Consider the following 20,851-nt stretch of genomic DNA (forward strand, 5'->3'; position numbering starts at 1 on the left):
TTTTCGATGACAGGATCGGAACAGGCGAACATTTCAGCAGCTGACATTCAAAATGAGATGAAAGGAGAGGGAAAACAGTATGGCTAACAATGGCTGTGTGTGCAATTAGTTTCTAATGCTGTATAAGCAACAGTATGAGATTAGAGCGCTGACTTGCTGTGAACTCCAGTAAATAGTTGGCACCAGGATGTTTTGCAAGCCTGCAAAGCAATGGAGCAGAATCAACTGTTGGTATAAGGTTGTGGCTGTAGTTAAAATAAGAAGCCGTGTGTGTCTCACTGTGCATGGTGGAGCTGTTGATGGATTTGGATGGACTTTGTTGGGCGTAGCAGGCCGTTATTAGTTAACATTAGCTCTGCTTATTAGCTGGTGAACAACAGAGCAGCCACTGGCATCAGGCTCTCGTCACATCTGTTCCCCGCAGGACTCCACAACATTCTGAGTTTTCATAAAAAAAAAAATAGACTAAAACTATGAAGGACAACAATGACTAAAATGTGACTAAAACTACTACGCATTTTTGTCTCAAGACTAAGACTAATACTAAATCTAAAATAGTAGACAAAATAAACACTGCGGACAATGACAGAAAAGAGAACTCTTTCTGGATCATACGTTTTTTGTCTCCCAGTTAAGACTAAAAATAGTGAAAGGTGTGTGCACAACCCTCCTCAGGGTAAAAAAAAGTCTGTAGTAAAACTGTAGAATGAGTTGGATGAGGAACTCAAGCGCAGCATAAACATCACTCAGAGAATATGCAAAAAACCCAACCCAAAACATTATTTTACAAAGGTATAAGAATGAGGAAAGACTGTGACTGTAGTTAAGTCTTTGTCTATTGATTTACTAAGTCATCTGTTGCATGTATACATGGCTGTGTGTGTGTGTGTGTATGTAATTGTGCTAGTGTAATTATGTAAGTGTATGTATGTATGTATATATAAATGTAACAGATGAGGTTCATGGATTGATTGAGGTGTAACTGAGAAGGGTGTAGGGAATTATATGTTTATACTTCCTTCTACTCCTTTTCATATGTGAAAGTTATTTTTTTGTGCGTTTTTAGAATCTATTCTTTCAGTCTTGTATTATCATCCATTTTTAATTAATCATCATGGTTGAATACTTGTTGTCTTCCTACATTTTTTGGTCTTATTTTTAAAACAGAATGACATACCATACAGCCACTACCACTAACATTCAGCTCTACTTTGCGGGTCGGGACATTAATTAAGGCATCGTTTTGGGTCGCGGAGGGCGGATTGGCTTTCATATTGGGCCTGTTTTTTTTTTTTTTTTAAAAACCCTGAGCGGTTCATCACTGCTACCTGTCTTTTTCCATTAATCTTTAACATTTAACAGACACAAAAAGCAAGCTTACCTATAACATGGTGGTCTTTTGAAGAGGTCGTAGCCACTCTTGTATCATTCAGAAAAGTAAGTTAAGGAAAGAAGGGCAGGAAAAAGGTGATGTGTTTCAGCACAGTGGCCTTCGTCAGGGTGTTGTGATCCTTCACAGGTATACAGAGATATAAATAGAGGACTAGCATAGCCAGAAAAAAAACCCAAAACACAGTAGGTGTGCATAAGAGAAACTGGATGTGCCACCTGTAACGATCTATACAACACATCAGTGGCATAGGTTTCACTTAAATATGCACCAATTTATTGTGGAAATGTCTTTTTTTACATAAAGGAAAACACAAAATTCAGGTAATAGGTGATGATTCTAAACTCCTCCTTCAATGCCAAAAGATGTTGCAGGATTTAGGGACTGATTTTTATTTTAAGTTTACCTTGTACCTTGAAAAAATATAAAAATGGGCCGTTATAGAATATAATGCAGTCTGTCTCTTAGGCATGTGTCCTTTGTTTAAGTAATAAACTCCTTAAATGTGCAAGTGGCACCTATACACATAAACGATAAATTCATTCATTTATTTTTTTTATTCATAACCCCCACTGTAGCTTGTGAACCCTCACATATGTTTCCTCGTTTGTTTACATTTTGCTCTTACCACTACCGCGGTGTAGATGGATGGTGCACACCGACGTAGTTGTATTCTTACGTATTGACGTCAGTGGACGTAGGTCTTAGCCTGCAATTTATTAGGTGATTTGATGAAGTGTGCATATACCAAACTTGATGTTGTACCCAAGTTTATTAGATCCATCTCAGTGTAGCTTGCACTGAACCTATAAGATTGCAAAAATCTCTGCAGTCTGCAGGAAGCTTTAAAAGTCCTCCTTCAAACTTCTAACAGTTTTTCACTTTAGGACCTCTCTTAAGGGCTAAGATGTTTTGTGAACCAGGACTTGGTCTTAACTTTAAGGGTAAATTCTTTGAAAACGTCATGATTCTGAAAAGTATCTTAGAATTTTGTCACTAGGAGCAAGTCTTTTTACGTTGGTATCTTTGTGAATATAGACCCTGGTTTCTTGTAAGCTAGGTTTAATTTTAGCTGCTGCAGCTGCTTCCATACTTCGAAACTATTTTTTGCAGCAAAGGCTGGGAGTTCAAAAGAGTATCACAATATAGAAAAAAAGTGTTTTTGATTGATGTTCAGTGCAAATTCAATTGCTAATTGTTAATCTTGAATCATGTCCCAGTCCTATTTACTGAGCAAGGCTTGTATAGACAGTACAAATAATACTGAATGTGCTTGAATGTATACAAGGGTCCCAGATAAATCACACACACAACTGCAAAGTATATGAGTTCAGTACATTTAATTTTAATTACTTAATTGCACATTTGTTCAAGTGCAGAGTCATACTCAATGTAAAGCTTTTAAAAAATACAATCTCAGTCATCTCTGACGTGACGTGAGTGCTTTCATGTCGATTTTTTCAAAATAAAATACAGTATATGACGGATAAACCTTCTCTTTAGAATTGTGTTCTTTATTAAATCTGTAAAGTAAACACTGAGAAACAGGGCAGCATAACTGGTCAACGTCAAAGATACTTTCATTCATATTTAGGTAGTGTAACTTTCGACAGAATACATGTGCATTTCCCTTAGTCTGTGAAAACACAATTGTGTCTCTTTTTATTTTTTTGATCTGTAGAGTGCGACGTACTGTACTACCCTTTAGAGGAGAGCCCTCACATTAACTGTAGCATGAATGACCACCTTTCTGTTGGCACCTGAATTATCATAAACATCGCTCTTGAGCAGAAGCACTTTTTTTGTGCATGCTCGTCATCACACTTCAATTTAGAAATAGCTCAACAGGTTTACAATACATAACATTTTTTTCTCAAATTAAAAAAATAGTTTGGATCATCGACTGTACACAATACCAAAAACAATGTGCTTTTCCCCATATAGTGTATAGTGCTGAGTTCAATATGCCCTCCACCAGCTGTAGTTACAGTGTGCCCATCTCCCTTTTTTGAGGCAGGTGGTAGTCACAGGATGCATCAAGGAGGCCTCTCTCCATGAAACTTTCGGTGTCTGTACCTGCCGTTCTTTTCCTTGGCCATGTTGATACAGGCGTTGTGCTTGTTGCTCTGCAAGTGGTTCCAGTACTTGATAAGTTCATTGGGCTGGAACTGATGGGATGTGATCAGGTGGCTATACTTACAGCTGGAGTAAGACACCCGCCAGTGGTTGAAGAGGAACTCGTTGGGTGGTGGCGTTGGGTTAATGCGCAGCTTCGCCAGGCAGATCCCCACGTACGCCAGGTACAGCGTGCGTATGCTGAGAGAGGCCTGGTAGATCAGCTCAGCCATGTCCCCTGAGAACACGTACCCCGTGCCTGAGCAGAATATCGGGTAGCGCTCACTCGGGTACATCTCTGGTGGCATGTACCACTTGTTGTCTTTCTTTCGTTGTGGTGATTCACCCCTCATCAGGTAACCAGTGAAATAATTCTGCTTTGGCGGCAGCTCAGGCTTCAGCAGCTTTTGGATGAGATATTTGGTATTGACAAACATGTCGCTGTCCGTCTTCATCACATAGGAGACGCCTGGGCAATAGGTAGCCACCCAGTTCATGCCCATCAGGGTTTTGATAGTCAGATTGTGGTAAGTGTCCTGATAGTCCTGTTGGATGATGTCGTGGTAAATGCGACTCTCCTCCTCTATGCTGCTCTGGAGGTAGGTGTCTGAGCTCTTTCTTGTGCCGAGCATGAAAATGCGGACAAACCCTAAGCCCATCGCTACACTCTCGTTCCCCCATGTTTGGCGGATGGCGTTGCGGGCATCGACTTGGCCCGGTTCTGCAGCTATGAGGAGGATGAGGAAAGGCATGCTGTCGCTGCACTTGAAGGGCTCGTTCAGGATGTAGCGGTAGGGCTGAGCGCTGAGCCTCCCGCCCACGCCCATCTCCTTCTGTAAACTGTTGTTAGTGCTCATTGAGTCTCCGAGCCCCATCACACCCATCCTGGCTCCTCCTCCCCCTCCCACTGCTTCCCCCGCTGCCCCATCCACCTGCTGAGAGCTAAGGTTGAGCAGAGGCTTTGGTGCTATATACCCCGTCTCCCTCCACAGGCTTCTTAGGGAGCTGCTCTGGTTGGCTTCCCCCTTGGGGCTGCGGAAGCCCCTGACAGCGTAGGCCAGCGGGTTTTCCCGGGGCCCGCTGCGTCCTGGCAGCCAGTCCTGGTGGCTGAAAAATAAGAAAACTGTGAAGAGCAGAGCCAGCGAGAGGAGACCGGCCACGTGGGTCCGGAAGAGCGTACGCTTGACGGTCCAGGTCATCTTGATGGGACAGCAGTGCCGCCGTCTCCACTGCATGGTGCAGATCGGGGTCGCAGGAAGCTGCTGCTGCTGGAGAATGGGCGGCGGTCACACACAGTCACCTCAAACATGTGGTTGCCAACAGTCAGAGGTTTATCTGAGCTGGCAGATGGGTTGGAGTGAGCCTCCTGGTACAGTCAGGGGAACGTTTGAGCCCCCCAGTGCAGCTTGCAGCAGGGTTAAAAGGGCTCCTGATGGAGCTGGGAAGGCGATGATTCTCTGGGCATGGAGGCTTCTCCGTGGCTATTCTTTGGCACTGTAGACAAACACAAGGTCATGCTCTGTGTCTTGTCTCCTTCAGGAAATGATAAGGGTCACCTCCTCTGTGTGTGCTCTCTGTAATCTGCAAAGAGAAAAAAAGGAGAGAGAAATCGGTGTGGGCAATGGTCCAAAAAGCACCTCCCATTCACTGGCACTGATCCACATGTCAATTGTCTGAGTTGCTGATGTGTTTTTTTATTTCACTTGTGGGAAGAAGCGAGCCTATTTCATAATCATTTTTATTTATGGCTTGTTTTGACACACTCAGGGTAATTCTGAATTAATTTCTTCCAGATGCAAAAGCCCCAATTAGAGCTTTCTGTGGATGCAGTGCCCACTATGGTAAATGGCACTTTGGGTAAGCTGACTTAACATTTTGAAAGGGAGAAGCTGAATCAATACGACAGCGTTGTAGCATCTTTGATTGGACAGGGACGTGGAACACAGAAGGCTCTGGGGATGTGGCTTTGTGTGGAAAGAAATTTGGAGATTTAGAGCATACTATTGCAAGCAGGTCAGTAACAGAAGGGAAGATTGCTGCTGTAAAAATGACTGTGCATCTGCATGTTTGGGGAAAAAAAGGAATCCAGATCTGTACCTAGTTGCTGAAATACAGCATAAATGTAAAATCAGTCTCACAATAAACACAACTGAGCACAATGTCCTGTCACTCCACAGTGACAGAAAAGAAGAGCTCTTCCTGCATCATCAGGAACTTGTCTCACAGTTAAGACTCTAAAAATAGTGAAGAATAGAAAACACTGTTCATGGAACTATGAGCTGGCTGTCTGGTGGTGGGCACGGTGAGATCGTGGTTGCCTCTTGCATGTCATTATTCAGCTTAATGCCTGGGGCAGAAGTATAAATTGCAGGTTTGCTCAACGTGATGCCGGCTAACGCTACACTGAGCCGCTTGGGTGAACGAGTGTCATCAGCCCCCCACCGTGCGTCGACAGCTAGGGAGGAGATGCATCTGTCAAAACGAGTTTTCAGGGTCCAGCAGGCAGTGGTGCTGAAGCCTAAGCCAGCCCCTGGCGATAACAGCCTTCACCCGCCATTCACCTTCCACCTTCGGCTTATCAATGCTGCCTACAGTCTCGCTGAAAACGCCCAGACAGCTCGATCTTACTGCAATAAATACAGGACATAAATATACACACGCAATCACACAAACATGCAAACAACGCAGGCTAAATGTGAATGATTGCATCTGCCCCAGAGGGAGTTCTGCACCAAGGGAAGGCGATCACATATGCGCACACTGATTCTCCAACTCACGAAGGCAAACAATCAGTTTGCACAAGCACAAAATTTACTGTGCATCGCACATAATAATATGCACATCACACTGCACACATAATCATGTTTTTTATGTATTCACAGACCCACTAACACAAAATCTAATGCGGAGCGGACTTAACGACATGCACAACAAAGACATTTTGTTGCTATAGCCCCACACAAAAGACACATTGCAAATAATTATATCCACAATAGACACATGCATCATCATTTCTGTGCATGTGAAGTCACACATCACCAGGGAAAACACAATATGCCAGCAGAAACTTGCAGGGTGTACTAGACTCTAGTGAATATTAATGTGGCAGCAGTGCAAGTCTTGAATCCATCCTCCCTTCCTGAGTGTTAATTTACTGACTGCCTGCGTTGCCTTTTTGTTTATTTGTTTGCTTGCTTTTTTTTTTTTTTTTTTTAATAATTCGATGCTACCAAACAACAGAGCATTTATTATTTTTTGCCAATGCTACACGCCAGCTCAGTGTGAGGCAGATTTTCTAAACTTCCAATTTTCTTTTCCTGCTATGTTTGCTCATTCATCATGACAACTGGCAAGGAACACGATAACCTTTTCAGGCGAGTGTGCTTACCCAGCGCAGGCAATTACAGGAGAATGAGAGGGGCCAGGGCTGGCTTTGTTTTAAAGGTTAACATACTTTACATCGAAGCATATCCAACGCTTGAGAGATTCCCCCTGTCAACTAAATGAACATCTAGTTACATGAGCTCTGATGAAGTGTGCGCACACGAAGTGGCACACATAAATACACATGTAAACACACACGTAATGGAGGCCCACACAGCCACATACAAACGACCGTGAATAGTGCGTGTGACTTTTTTTGTTTTCGGTGTAAATGCCAATTTCACTGGGAGGCCATTTTTACTTTTTAGCCGTTCCATTTAATCTGGCAATGCCTCTCCTCATTAATTCATTTTCTTGCCTCCCATCAATGTCACTTTTATGCAAGCCAATTAGTTACACTAGCGCTAATTAAAGCCCCAGCGATTCTGCAGCGGTCAATAATCAGAACGAAGGCAGGGGGAGTGACAATGCCGGTACCAGGCATGCATTGTAGTGTTTTCTCTGTCACATCATCTACAAACCAAGAGATAAAAAAACAAATTGAAAGAAGGAGAAACCGTCTACAGCGAGGTGTGAATGCCATCCTCCACCGTCTTTGTTTCCACGCCTGTATAAACAGCCTAGCCCGCTCTTTGCTTCCACATCGTGTGTAATGCATGCAAAACAAGCTTCCCCGATGTCGATGAGGATATGACCTTCATTCAGTAAAGCAGCGCTTCTTTGTGATAGTGACACATTTTCCTCCAGACAAATACAACCCCCCATTTGTGAGCTGTTTAGAGCTGATGTTAGAGGTTAAATTCTGCTTTATTGAAACAGGCCTGGCTGATTATGTGGCTGACTGAGGTTCACTGCCTTCAAGCAACAATCCTCATTCAACCACTACATTTATGATTTATTTTTAATGTTAAAGGAGGGTGCATAGCCCTCATCAGGGTAAAGAAAGGTCTGAGCTCTTAAGAGAAATTCCTAGATGAAGGCCACGAGGAAAGCTTAACTTAAAGAAATCTTGTGTTTGTACACAAGTGTGTTTTTCATTATTTTACAAATTTTACAGACTGACTGCAGTTAAGCCTTTGTCTATTGACACAGTCACCTGCTGCTCATGTGTATGCCTGCATTATATGCTTAAATTGTATGTATATGCATCAAGTGTGTGTGTGTGTGTGTGTGTGTGTGTGCTCGTATATGTGTAGGTGTGAGTGCAATTATGTGAGTGTATTTAGAAGGGATCTGAAATAATAAGTTTATACTTTCTCCTACAACGTTTTAAACATGTAATATCTTTTTTGTTAATTGTTAGAATTTATTAATTTTCATGTGTATAGTTTACCATCCGTTTCAATAATTGTTATTTTTTTAAGCTTTTTTTTGTTTGTCGATTTTACATTTTAGAAACAAATACCAATTAAACAGTATGTTGAAACACTACTTTAACAAAGAAATGCTGATTTTTATTGTTGAAAAAAGAGAATTTCCTTTTAGGATTGCCACCAGGGGTGTAGCACCAAATTCTATGCCCTTGGCATTGCAGTTTCTGTCAGCTCTTGCCTTCACTCTCTAAATCAGTGTTTCTCTCACAACAGTTTGCCTTCTTTTCCTTTCCTTTCTTTCTCTTTCTTTTCTCATTTGGAACCCAGACTCCCCTTTCTCTGGGAAAGACATGACAGTGTATGTTGGTGCTCCAGCAGCATAAGCTGTCACTCACTCGGCTCTCGCTGCATTTAGAAATGAATCTTAGTGCAGCAGCACGCTAAAGAATTCTGTGCTTTTTGGGGTAAAAGAGGCCTCCAGGAGCCTTCACTCATTTTTTGTATAAAGTTCAGGCTGTCAACCAATTTATTCAGCCAATGTTAATATATGTGAATAATAACTTTTTTTAAAAAATTAAAACAAAAACAAACTTTTCATTGCATGCTTTTCCACCCCTCTCCTCTCCTCTCGTTAATAACGAACAATCCCTGACAGTCTATGACCTTGATACATTTAGTTTACTGTCATAAATGAGAAGGAGAAAGTAGCAAATTTTCATACTTTACTTTAGGATGAAAGTAGCAATTGACTATCAGTTAATAATTATAAATATATCTGCTGAATAATTTTCTATCTATAGACAAATAATCAGCTGTAGTTGCTTTAAGTAACACTATTCAACTACACTGAATTGGGTGGATAATACTCAACTTCATTTATTTCACTGTTTCATTTACATTAATATATTAATGTCAAAGATCAACTCAATATGAACATAAATTCAGTGAATTGCTACATAACATATACATATACTACCCTAAAGTATATAAAATAGTTAGAAGTAGGTCACCCTTGACAAACTATATCATCGGTAATAATTATTCTAATTATATAATATATAATACACTCACAGATTTTACTGTATAATGAGTACTTTTGATCATTTAAGTTCAGTTCATTCATGACCTTTATGTAGATGTAGGTAAATAGGTATTTAGGATCACCTTAAATTTTATTTCTTCTTAAACTGTGTTTCAGAAAAAATAGAGATAAAATTACCTTGTACCTTTTAACTTTTTAAGACATTTTCTCATAATTAAATATTTTTACATCGTAACACTTCTTTTACAAATGCCTTACAATTACCTTTTTTTATATAATTTAAACACAAAGCTGCTTCAACCTTTTTTGGTAGAGATATTTGGAAAAAGACAGATTGTAGTGATGCACAGGTCAGGGTTTTTTAAAACCTACAACAAACTGTACTGATATAAGAGCCAATCCGCCCTGCATGACCCATAAACATGCCTTAATCAATGGCCTTAACCCGACCCGCAAAGTGTAGCTAAATGTTTCTGGCAGTGACTGTAGCTAATAACAATCTGCTTACTGTTGGCTATATTGTATGGAATTTCTAGTAAATGTCTCAACATAAATGTGTGTTTCCTGTTTAGTAAACCCACAAATGTAGGAAGGCAGCAAGTACTCAACTATCCTTTAAGTAGTTAAAACTTAGATATGATTGCGAGTGCACAGCTGATAACCTCTGTGGTTTGTTTACATGAGCGCATAGCTGATCAGTACAGTGGTTTGTGTACTTGACATTCCAGGAGTGCATATTTAACATACTCAATGTTGACAGGCAGGCACTTGCATGCTGTTAGGACATGATGTTCGGCCTATACATTTGCAGCGGGGAATATATTCGTGGACAAGATTACTAATTTTAGCAAAATTTTTGCTAACAAGCAAGTGAGAGTTCAGGGAGAGTCAGCCTAATGTCGGATCACTGTCAGTCATATTTGCTTTCTCCTTTTTTCTGTCTCACATACACAGGAGCCCTGTTTTCAGTGACAATGATGGAGAGAGCAAAACGCTCCAACGTCTGTTTGTAACAAGAGATGATGCCAACACTGTTCTTGCCACAAGTGCAACAACTGTTTTGTATGTAAGGGCAGAAACATGAGCAATATTTCAAAACATCTGGCAAAAGTGCATCACATACAGGCGACAGCTGTTAGTTAATCTAACCCGTTGCATTACTCCATCCACCTCTTGTATGTTATCTTTGACAGTGATTTGCAAGGATACATGATATTGGATTTGGATTGGATGTCTGATGCGCTGTGTAACAACTCATTAGGCCGAAAACCGATACTGATATCAATATATCCATATTTTTCCCCAACTAATTTTAGTGATCATCAAATGTCTTCTGTAGTGGAATTAACATCACATTATGCATGGTCTTATTGTGATAGCCCACCAGCAGATGGAGACATAAAAAACAATGCTTTTCAGTGTATGTAATATTCATTCATTGTGTTAGAATAAGAAAAATACTTCAACTTAGAGCTAATATAAGCGCATGTTTCCTGTTTATCTATCTATCTATCTACTACACATATGTTTTTATATGTATATATATATGTGTGTGTGTGTGTGTTTGTGTACACACACACACATTTATTTGTAATATCAGCAAAAATCAATATACTTGCCAATTGCAATATCTCATTTAAAAGCCAATATTGGCTGATGACGTACTTATATTATCGTGCATCCCTTGTGAATTGTTTAAGTAATGCTTCTGCAGTCTGTTAATTTGTATACTGTACTTACATACATAGAAAATACTGCAATGCTGATTCTGCTCTTGATTTATTTCATCTTTTCCTCTTGAACCCCCCCCCAGTACGAACTGGTAAGAGCACCGTTACAATGTCAGATCGCTAAGCAGTATCATATCTTAACGATACCCGTCTGTAGTCCTCCTGTCAGCTTCTTGAAGCCATTGCCTTTCACCCAGAAACTAATACGCACTGGCACCTGGCTACATGAAACTTGCTCTTTTTGTCAAGCTTGACTAACAGCAATTAAGGGGGTCACCACTGAGATTGTTTAGTTGTTTACTTTGCAGACATTCAGCCCCTTACGAATATAGGTGGATTAGTTTTTGTTCTTGAAATGTTTGTTCTTTTCTTTCTCAAGAAATATGGGAATAAAAAGTGACTCGATAAGAACCAAAACGATAGGCAGAATCAGAATAGATAAAACTGATACCTGACCCTAAACCTGAGTCTTAAGAAATGTCTTGGAATGTCTATGGACAACAACTTTGTTGTCGCACGGCCATTGTGGTTTGGTCTGCAAAGCAATGAGTTTTAAGAATTTCATATTTGCTTTTGTTCTCTCTGGGCAAACTTTAAAAAGAATGTTCTGGGAAATTCAGTTTCTGGTTTTATTCAGAACAGTCACTTGAGGGTAGTGACTGCAATCGAGCCCCCACCTCTCCCTTCAGTGCTGCTGTGGTTTCATCTTAACCCCTCCTTGTCCTGGTCACTTTCCTCCCATATTCAACTGCCCTCTTCCTCAAGAATCTGTCATTTTCTGGCTGTTGTTTACTATCTGATTGCAGAGAAGAGTTCACTGCCAACAAAACAAGTGAAATAGAGGTGAAGGGTGTTGTTGTTGCTCTTCCTAACTTTCTGTGTGAGTTATTTGACAAACTGGTAGTCCCAGTTGTCCGCAGGGCATACTATAAGTTTATTTTATTTTTTAAAATATTGAGCAAAAAAAAAAAAGCTACATTTTTTTCCTGCATAAGCTAGCACATAGATTCATGATGCACCGCCTGACATGTTCCAAATGTGTTCATTTAGAAATGATTTTAAACTGGATGTTAACACTTTTAACTATGTAGAAGTATGCATTATGACAATATTGTTATTAAGTTGTGAGTGCTTAGGTTGATTTGGTCAAGGTTGCATTTGTGTTCACGCTATTGATAAATTCATGCATGACTAAGTGGCAGAAGTTCAGTTTTTTTCAACCATTTATCGCATACTTTTAATTTACTTTTCAAATTACGGTTCATCCATCACTTTTAGTTAACCGCTCACTGTTTATTTATACCTTAAGATAACTATTCCAACTATTTTTTTAGGTTTTGCAATGATTAATTAATTAGTTTTCAAATATTAAATGAATTGCCAAGTATTTTGATAATCGATCAGATAGTTTAAGCCAAACTTTGCTAACTCCAGCTTCTTAAATGTACTTTTTTTCTGGTTTCTCTTCTCCTTTATGACAGTAAAGTGAATATCAAGACATTAAGAACGCAATCCTAGGCTTTGGAAAACACTGATTGACATTTTTCAACATTTTCTTAAATTTTGGAAACCGGAACACTGATTGAGTAAATGAGAAAATAATTGACAGATTGATCAGCCGTAACAAAAAAAAAAAAAGAATAGGTTAGTTGCTGCCCTGAAATTCATCCAGCATTTGTAGCTAAATAGTTCAACTCCAGCTAACTACTTGAATTATATTTATTACCATCTACATACTTGAACCATTTATCTATTACTTTAAGCTAACTGCTAACTAAAATCACTCTGTCTGTCTTAATCAGTATTCATCTGTTACTATGGGTTGTACACATGCCATGTTTTTTGCACACTAAAATCCATAATCCATTGCTTTAATCGTAGACGCATGGAAGGTGCGCTCAAAGGCAGAGCGACAGCCTGTCATGTGATGAGGAACAACCATAGACTATGAGTAATATATAGAGCCAACATGATGTCAGCCGCTGGTTTGTGGATGGTCGTATTGATGCCTTGACATTTGTCATTTCGGAAGTTGCCGTCTTGGTTTTATGTAGCCAGAAGTGACCATATTTAGATGAGAGGTTGGAGTAGTGAGGATTGGATATGACCAAAGATCTCTGATCTGATTCACAGACTGTGGTGAGGCCTCGCAGACAGCCTTTCAATCAAGCAACCCTGCCCGAAAATATGCACAACTCTAGACCTTAACAAAATGTAAGCAGGTGAGTTATAAAAAAAATGTACAGTTGTCATGAATGTTGAAATTAGCCACAGAAACTCAAAACCATTTTTTTGGACCAGGCTGTAAACATGTTTTTTCTGCTGTAAAATTAGGCATTTTAACATGGGAGTCTATGGAGATTTACTCTATTTTGGAGCCAGGCTCATGTGGACATTTGATGAACGTTTTTGGCACTTTCACATTGGATTCATTTTCCAGTCTCTGAGGTCACCGCTTGGAAACAACCAACCACAGGCGGCAGACATCTCCCCCTTCTTCCGCATATATCGGTTTGTGGTTAATTGGGCGAAGTTGATAGTTTAGGTGCAAGGCTGAGCTTTACATCTATCTCATAATCAATGTGCGGCTAAAAGATCAACTCTGCATTTTGGATTTTTGAAAAGTAGACAATGACATGATGCTGGTTGTGATCGCTTAGCAACCTCAGATGCAACCTGCCTCTGCACTCTTGAGAGTTGGCACAGCACTTAGCTCCCGATCTCGCATTTTCCGGGCAGTTTATAGACGCAGCATTTGTGTCAGCCCTTACTCATTTTACTTACTTTTTTAAAATTTATTTTTATTTAGTGGAGCTAATTCCCAATCGTTCCTTTAACCAATGGCAAATATAGAAGTAGCCATGTTTGGAAAATAGTGGTATGAGAGAGATAAACTGGATGAATACATAAATTAATGGCTACATTCAAGCCATGAGCCTTTGCCAGAGTAAATCATTTATTTATTTTTTCTGAACCAACATGTTTTAACTGCATTGCATTTGTCAGGGTTTTCAATTGTTGTTCCTTAATTAATTTATTTTTTGTTTTCCTTTGTCCATACAGCATACCTACATGAGTTCACTCAAAAACTCCTTATTAGTCATGCAAATAGTTTCAGTCTTATCTGCTAAAGTTATGAAAGATTCAACTCTTGGATTTAGGCCACAGCCAAACTACAATGGATGTGTATTGAAGTTGTTTTACTCAAAGCATTAAAATTACATTTTTAAAAATTCAACAATTCTCCTTCCAAAAAAAACCCCAAAACAAAACAAAACAGACTGGATAATCCACAGACTTTCCTGTGTGAAGTTTTCATGAGAACAAAAATTCCATTCAAGAAATAATGAAAAAAAAAGTAAGAAATAAATACAATGTTTTGGGAGGTATTTGAGTGAACTCACCCTTGTGAAAATGTTTGGTGTATATTGGACTCAACTAGGGTAGGACCGCTGGGAGAGGGAGGGTTGCCTTCTCTCTAAGTGTTGCAGAGCAGATGAGTGACACTGGATGGCCAGCTGTGTTTTTTTTTTTTTTCCTCAACCTTCACTAGAGACTGGTCAGATCTGGGCCAGGCCACTGGAGTACCCCATCACAAAACATGACTACGTCTAATCATTAAAGGATCAGTTCGCCCAAATGACCCAGCCCCCATATATTCCTTTGTACCTCTGTCACTCTCTCTCTGGTGTTATTAAACCATGCTGTTTTATTAGTCCCCATTCAGACCGTCTCTGCCTCCACCACAGTGCTATAGGGGGAGGTATTTGGTTTTGATCAAAACTCCTTTTGAGGTCTGTGTATTAATCAAGAAAAACAGCAGTTTTCTTTGTTAGTTAGTGATCTTTTTGCTGTTCTTTTTTTAAGATCTGAAACCATAAGTCCAATAATCAATTAACTGATCAACAGATGTTCAATCTGTGACTATTTTGATAAGCTTTAAGGTCATTTTCCAAGCAAAAATGCCAAACATCCCCCTGTTTCTACATCTGTATTAAGAGGATTTATAGTTTTCTTTGTTTCATTAATCTGAAATATTTAGTTATTTTACAAATTAAGATTTTAGCATTACAAAACAAACAAACAAAATAGTAAGAAGAGTTTATAAAATAAAATGATAATTTGTAATTAGGATACCCTACAGTTTATAGTACAGCTGATATGATTAGACAGTTAATCAGTTTGCAGACTGACTGAGAATTAATTAGTTCAGATTTGATCAACATTAAAGTTGCTTTCTAATTTGACTTAAATTGTTTTTTAGTTGTTTTTTTTTAATATATTTTTTTATGTATTTGGTACTTTAATATTTTAAGGTCATGTTACTGGTAATACTTATTTTTACTTAAGTAATTTTTTCAAGGTTTCTGTTGTGACAAAGTATTTTCACAGTGTGGTGTTAATGCTTTTACTTACATACTTACAAGTATCTGAATACGTCCTCCACCACTGTTGGTTGGACAAAAAAGCTTTTTCAAAGTGCCAACTTGGGTTTTGGACACTGTAATAGCCATTGTTTTTGTTTTTGGGCATTTCTATGAGACGAAACAATAAATTGAGTTATAGAAAAAATAAGGCAGAATAGTCAACAATGAAAATAACATTACTTAATGTAATTTTCCAAGTCACTTTTTCATGTTGTTAGCCTCTAAAAATGTAAACCGAGGCAGAAATCTCAAGTGTACATCTCAAAACTTAACCAGATAAGGCCAAAACTATATTGAGAAAATGTTTGTTGTGCACTGACCCTTTAACACTCAAGCCAAAGCCATACTACGTAGACGTATCGTGCAACATTTAGATTAATTTGTCCTTTCAAAAAGGCCCTAACAAAGAGTCAAGCCACCTCTTAAAAATGGCCTCAAAAATACAAGAGCCCACTGGGAAATAAAGCTTGGGAAGCTCTGAGCCGCTGTAGCTGTAGTAAATATTATATGACAGAGATTTTCTCTGTGAGAGTGATATCTAACCTTTGTCATTGTTCTGCTCCCAACTTTTACCACTGGATTTTAATTCCACCAGTATTTCTGTTTTACTTTGTTAAAAAAGCCTCGGCCGCATTCCTCCTCGCTTCGACTCTTTTTCGGGGGGATGTCGGTTCAGACGCCACAGCAATAAATTATGAGATGGTTTGAAAATTAGACCCCATTAAAATTTCATAGTCTAGTGGGCAGAATGAATACCCAGATGGTAAGCTTAGCTGCTGTTTTTTTTCCTTCTATTTTAACGTCCATCTCAGCAGTTAGCATTCACAGGCTCTCAGTGCCAAATAGCTCAGGCAGCTGGACGTGATGAAGTGGATAAAAAGCGCTGTTAATTGAACTGGATCAATGGGAACTCCCTGGCCTCGCCTTCTTGGCAGGTCCAAGGAGGAGTTTCCTAAACTTGAATCTATGGAAAGGAATACAGCACTGACCCCTGTTTGATGCCAGTGATTGTACCTCTGATCTGCTTTGGGCAAGGATGAATGAAATCAGCAAAATCCATCCTTAGGGGGCGAAGTAATTATAAAAAATCAAAGCACTCTTAATTTTCCAGTTGTGCACCTGCCTCGAGTCACTGATCAAGGGTCAGTGCAACATTTAAGGGAGCCACTGGAGGTGCAAAAAGTGCCTGATCTGGAGAGGACATGCAGGATGCTGGGACATAGACGGATGAATGTATTGATGGATACTAGTCAAGGCAGGCTGGGGAAGGGGTGAATGGCTGGATGTAATGGAGGGGAGAGGAGGGCGGGGAAGGCTAAATGAATAATGAGGATGTGGAGGACTGATGAGACGTGCAGCGCTGCGTACCTCCTCCTCCTCATGCTGCTGCTGCGGCTGCTGACAGGGCTGCGGTCGGCTGACGGAGTGTGTGAACCCCGGTGCCTTCACCCGCCATCAGCGCCTCCTCTGCTGGGAAACAACCTGCGCTTTAACGCCTCTCCTCTTCCTCAGCTCCCCCCGCTCCTCTAATCACACTGACACCTTGGATGGTCCCTCCTCGTCCTCATTCCCACAGGCTCCAACAAACCTGCAGGTTTTTGGTTCTCCTCCTGCTGCGACTCCTCCTCTGTCCTGCTCCTTGTGTCCGTTATACACCACAGCCTCCCTCTTGCCTCACTACTTAAATATTTTTTTGCTTCCCCTCACTGTTGTTTCCAGATCTTATCCTAGTTTATCTCCCTCTCCGGGGGTTTTATTTAATGTAAACATGTAGCAGAAACACATCACAGCATCCACCATCCGAAGCCCGAGGAGGAAAGAGCAGCAGCGGCGGCAGAGCAGCGGGAGTGCGGCTGGTCCCTCGCGAAGCTCCGCAAGCTCATGTACAGTAAAAGCGACGGAGAAAAACAGAACAAAAAATTATATCCTCTCCCACCTTTGAGTCCAGTCACTGGCAAAACATGTTCCCCGAGTCCTGAGGAAAAAACAAAAAACAACTAGTGTCTACTTTCGCCTCCTCAGCCCGCTCCTTTTAATTGTTTTTCTTCTTCCCCGGATCTTTTTGGCAACGTCTCGGACCGAGCCCTGTAGGATCTCCCAGCCGGGCAAGGGAGCTGCTGGCCCGGGCAGGCAGGCTGTCAGACACCGCTCTTCTGACGGAACTCTACCACGTCACTGCATTATTAGCGGAGCATCTCACGTGACCCCGTTAGACGCTCATGCTGCGTTCAAGGGGTGTGGGTGAAAGCCCCCCCTCCTCAAAACACACACACACACACACACACACACACACACACACATTCGCACGCCCCAGCTCCAAATGTGTTCCAACACATACTGTTACAATTAAAACTTACTAAAGGTACAGCCCGCATAATTATAGATATTACTTGTTCCAGGCTATTATTATAGTACCTATTTGGACAAACATTCTATTAAAGCTTGAGAGTTATTACATTAAATGGCAGTTATTATTTTTGGAAAGGGCAATACAAAATATACAATATATTTTTTATCGTATTGTACAAATATCCATAGATACAGTCACAGTGCATTAGTCACAGTCACAGTCACAGTGCATTAGGAAACATAACATTTTTCAAATGTTATGTTTCCTAATGCACTGTGTTTTGTATGGAAGCCAAGAACAGCCACACTTGCAATTATTTTTTTTAGATGCTATTTTCCCTGCAACTTTTGTCTCAAGATAACAAGATAATGAACACGTTATCACAAGCAAAGAGTCATTTCCCCTTAATACTTTTGCTGTGTCCATTAGAAATCAGCAGTGTCATGTCAGTGTGCATATAGATGGGGACAAGATGACAACTTAAGCAGCTGATTTAAGCTGAAAATGTCAGATCAAGGTGTACCCATTATTGCACTGTAAAATCTGACAAGTTGATTTTACTTAAAATAATCTTGGAAACTGATTGTCTTTACAAATTAAATGAAATGTAACGATTAATCTTAATCTATGTTTACTTTATATGTAACTAAGTTTACTTAAAATTCAACTATATTTACTTAATTTTGTAAAGTTGTTGCAACTTAAAAATGACAATCGAAATGACCTTGTTCTTTGTACGTTCTAGCATCCTCTGTAAACCAGGTTAGTCTCACCTAACTTGATCATGACAAAGAAGATGATTGAGTTAAGAGATCTGCAAGTTCTGTTTTGTTAACATGTTTAAGAAAATACAAATACAATTGACTAGTTTGCAGCCAGCAGAATTGACAGATATATGGAGCAGTAAACTTAGTCTGCTGAGGTTGCTAAAACTTGGAAAGATTTCTTTAATTAAATTTGTCATTTTTATCCTGTAATAACTTCAAAAAAGTATACAACTACTACTAAATTTTAAGTAAACTTAACAATTAGATATAATGTAAGCATATATTAAGCCTAGTTATATTTCCTTACATTTTACATTACAAAGCAGTCGATTTCCTAGATTTCTAAAAGTAAAATCAACTTTGCAGGTTCCAGTGTGGTTCAGTTAAGGTCTAACAGTTCACTTAGAAATCCTCCCCAGCAGTCATTAATGTGATCTTGAAGGCTGAAATCCAGTTTGATGAAATGAGCAAGACACTCAATTTTGAGCTCTCCATAAGTAGACTATCCCATGATCTCAAGGAGAAACAAAAATTGTTTTCTCATGCTACATTATTTTATTAAAGTGGCCTTTTTTTCTTCAGAAACAACATAAATTGATTGGAGAAAACAAACAAACAGTTTCAAGATAACAGCTTAATAAATAAATAAATGCAAGCACAGCCATTCTCAGCTTCCATAGTTTTGTGACAGACACAGTAATTTTGCTTATTTGAGTTCCATAACACAAAACTCACCTATTAAAGTGTTGGTATGTCCATAATTGTATTAAGATCACGAAAATCCACCATGAAATTTCTCAGAGGAATTTTCTTTCTCCCTATTTAACTTTAAAAAAAAAAAAAAAAGGGTTTTAGATAAACATGAACACAACAAGAATGTCAAGGATACACATTCAGAAAGCCTGGACCATGGCTGTACATAATTTTAATCACAACAAGTTGCCTTTTGACTAGAAAACTAAGCAGAGTTTTACCATTTTATACTGTACATTTAGCCACACGGACACCCTTGTCTACAAACCTTTAAGTAGTTTTGGTCTAAAGCTGTTTTTCATGGTCGGGGCTATTAATGAAGGAAAATCTCACTGCTACAGCAAGCGGTGATTTTGTTTAGACAATAGTGTCCTTCCTACTTTCTGGCAACAGTTCCAGGAAGACGGTATCCTGTTCCAACATGACATTGCCCCCATGCACAAAGCCAAGGCCATAAAGTTTGGTATGGAACAACTTGGCCAGCGTGAACCTTTGGGATGATCTAAAACCTTGACTGCAAGTCCCACCTTATCGCCCAACATCAGCGGACGACCTCACTAATGCACTTGTGGCTGAATGGGAGCAAATCTCTGCAGCAGTTTCCAAACTCTGCTGGAAAGCTTTCTTTGAAGAATAGCAGCATCTTAAAGCTTGTAGTATGTTCAACAGTCACATATGTGTGTGATGTAGCAACATACTTTAGTCAGTTATAATTAATGAAACTGTCTGTCAGTATTGATAACTAATTTATACTTGATGGTTAACTGTCACGTTGAAGGTCCAGTGCATAGGAAGAAGGGAGATATATATATATATAATGGAATATAGTATCAAAATTATTTTCAAGTGCAATCACCTGAAAATAAGAATTGTTGTATTTTTGTTAGCTTAGAATGAGCCGTTTACAGAGGGAGCAGGTCCTCATCCATGGACTTACTTATTGTAAGTTGGAATGTGATGAAAATATGTAGAGGAGTTTATGATCTCAAACATTCGACTGTAGATAAGGGATGATCCTGTCAGAATTTAGAACAATAGAAGAGCTATCAAGGTCTATTTTGGAGAAAAATAGAAAATTTGAAAGTAATGTCTTCCACCTAAAAATGAATGGTATTTCCACATAGGAAACTCATTCCTCCCACTTTTCCCACGTTCACATAAATGCAGCATCACTCTCTCCCCTCCCTCCTCTCCCCCTCCTTCAAGCCAATCCCCCTGCTCCCCCTCTGTGGGCGGAAAAAAAGGGGATTTAACTCCTCCATAAAAACACGGTGGCCAGTGGTTGTCTGGTAACAGCTGGATTTGCCACCATTGTGCTCTTTGTTTAACCCTGCCTGCGATGTTTCTCTCTGGACAGCGCCTCTTTCAAACACATTTTAGCCCTGTTTGTCACATTAGCAATGCATCATTATTCACACACGATTACCAACTATATTTAGCATGCTTTCACATCTACACTAACAAAAAAAAAAACAAAACACGACAACACTCGAGGTCCTTGACAGCGCTGACTCCCTCCCTCCACTACAGCGTGATTATGAAACCCTACCTGTCTCATTAATGACTTAAGCACAATGGGA

At 39.7% G+C, this 20,851-nt stretch overlaps 1 protein-coding gene across 3 annotated transcripts; it reads right to left on the reverse strand.

Annotated features, from left to right (window-relative positions):
- Window positions 1-2,713: 2,713 nt before the first annotated feature.
- b3galt2 (UDP-Gal:betaGlcNAc beta 1,3-galactosyltransferase, polypeptide 2) lies at window positions 2,714-17,537 on the reverse strand. 3 transcript variants are annotated; one of them, XM_042483879.1, is made up of 2 exons: window positions 17,338-17,537; window positions 2,714-5,086 (listed from the first exon to the last, which is right to left on the reverse strand). In XM_042483879.1, the coding sequence occupies exon 2, from the start codon at window positions 4,738-4,740 to the stop codon at window positions 3,427-3,429; it is 1,314 nt and encodes a 437-aa protein (XP_042339813.1). In that variant the 5' UTR covers window positions 4,741-5,086; window positions 17,338-17,537; the 3' UTR covers window positions 2,714-3,426. The 3 variants fall into 3 exon arrangements, with proteins under 3 accessions (XP_042339813.1, XP_042339812.1, XP_042339814.1); XM_042483878.1 differs by having other exon boundaries at window positions 16,770-17,537; XM_042483880.1 differs by lacking the exon at window positions 17,338-17,537 and adding an exon at window positions 15,399-15,585.
- Between the last annotated feature and the right edge of the window lie 3,314 nt (window positions 17,538-20,851).

Source organism: Plectropomus leopardus, chromosome 3 (genome assembly GCF_008729295.1).
Source record: "Plectropomus leopardus isolate mb chromosome 3, YSFRI_Pleo_2.0, whole genome shotgun sequence".
Lineage (NCBI taxonomy): Eukaryota > Metazoa > Chordata > Actinopteri > Perciformes > Serranidae > Plectropomus > Plectropomus leopardus.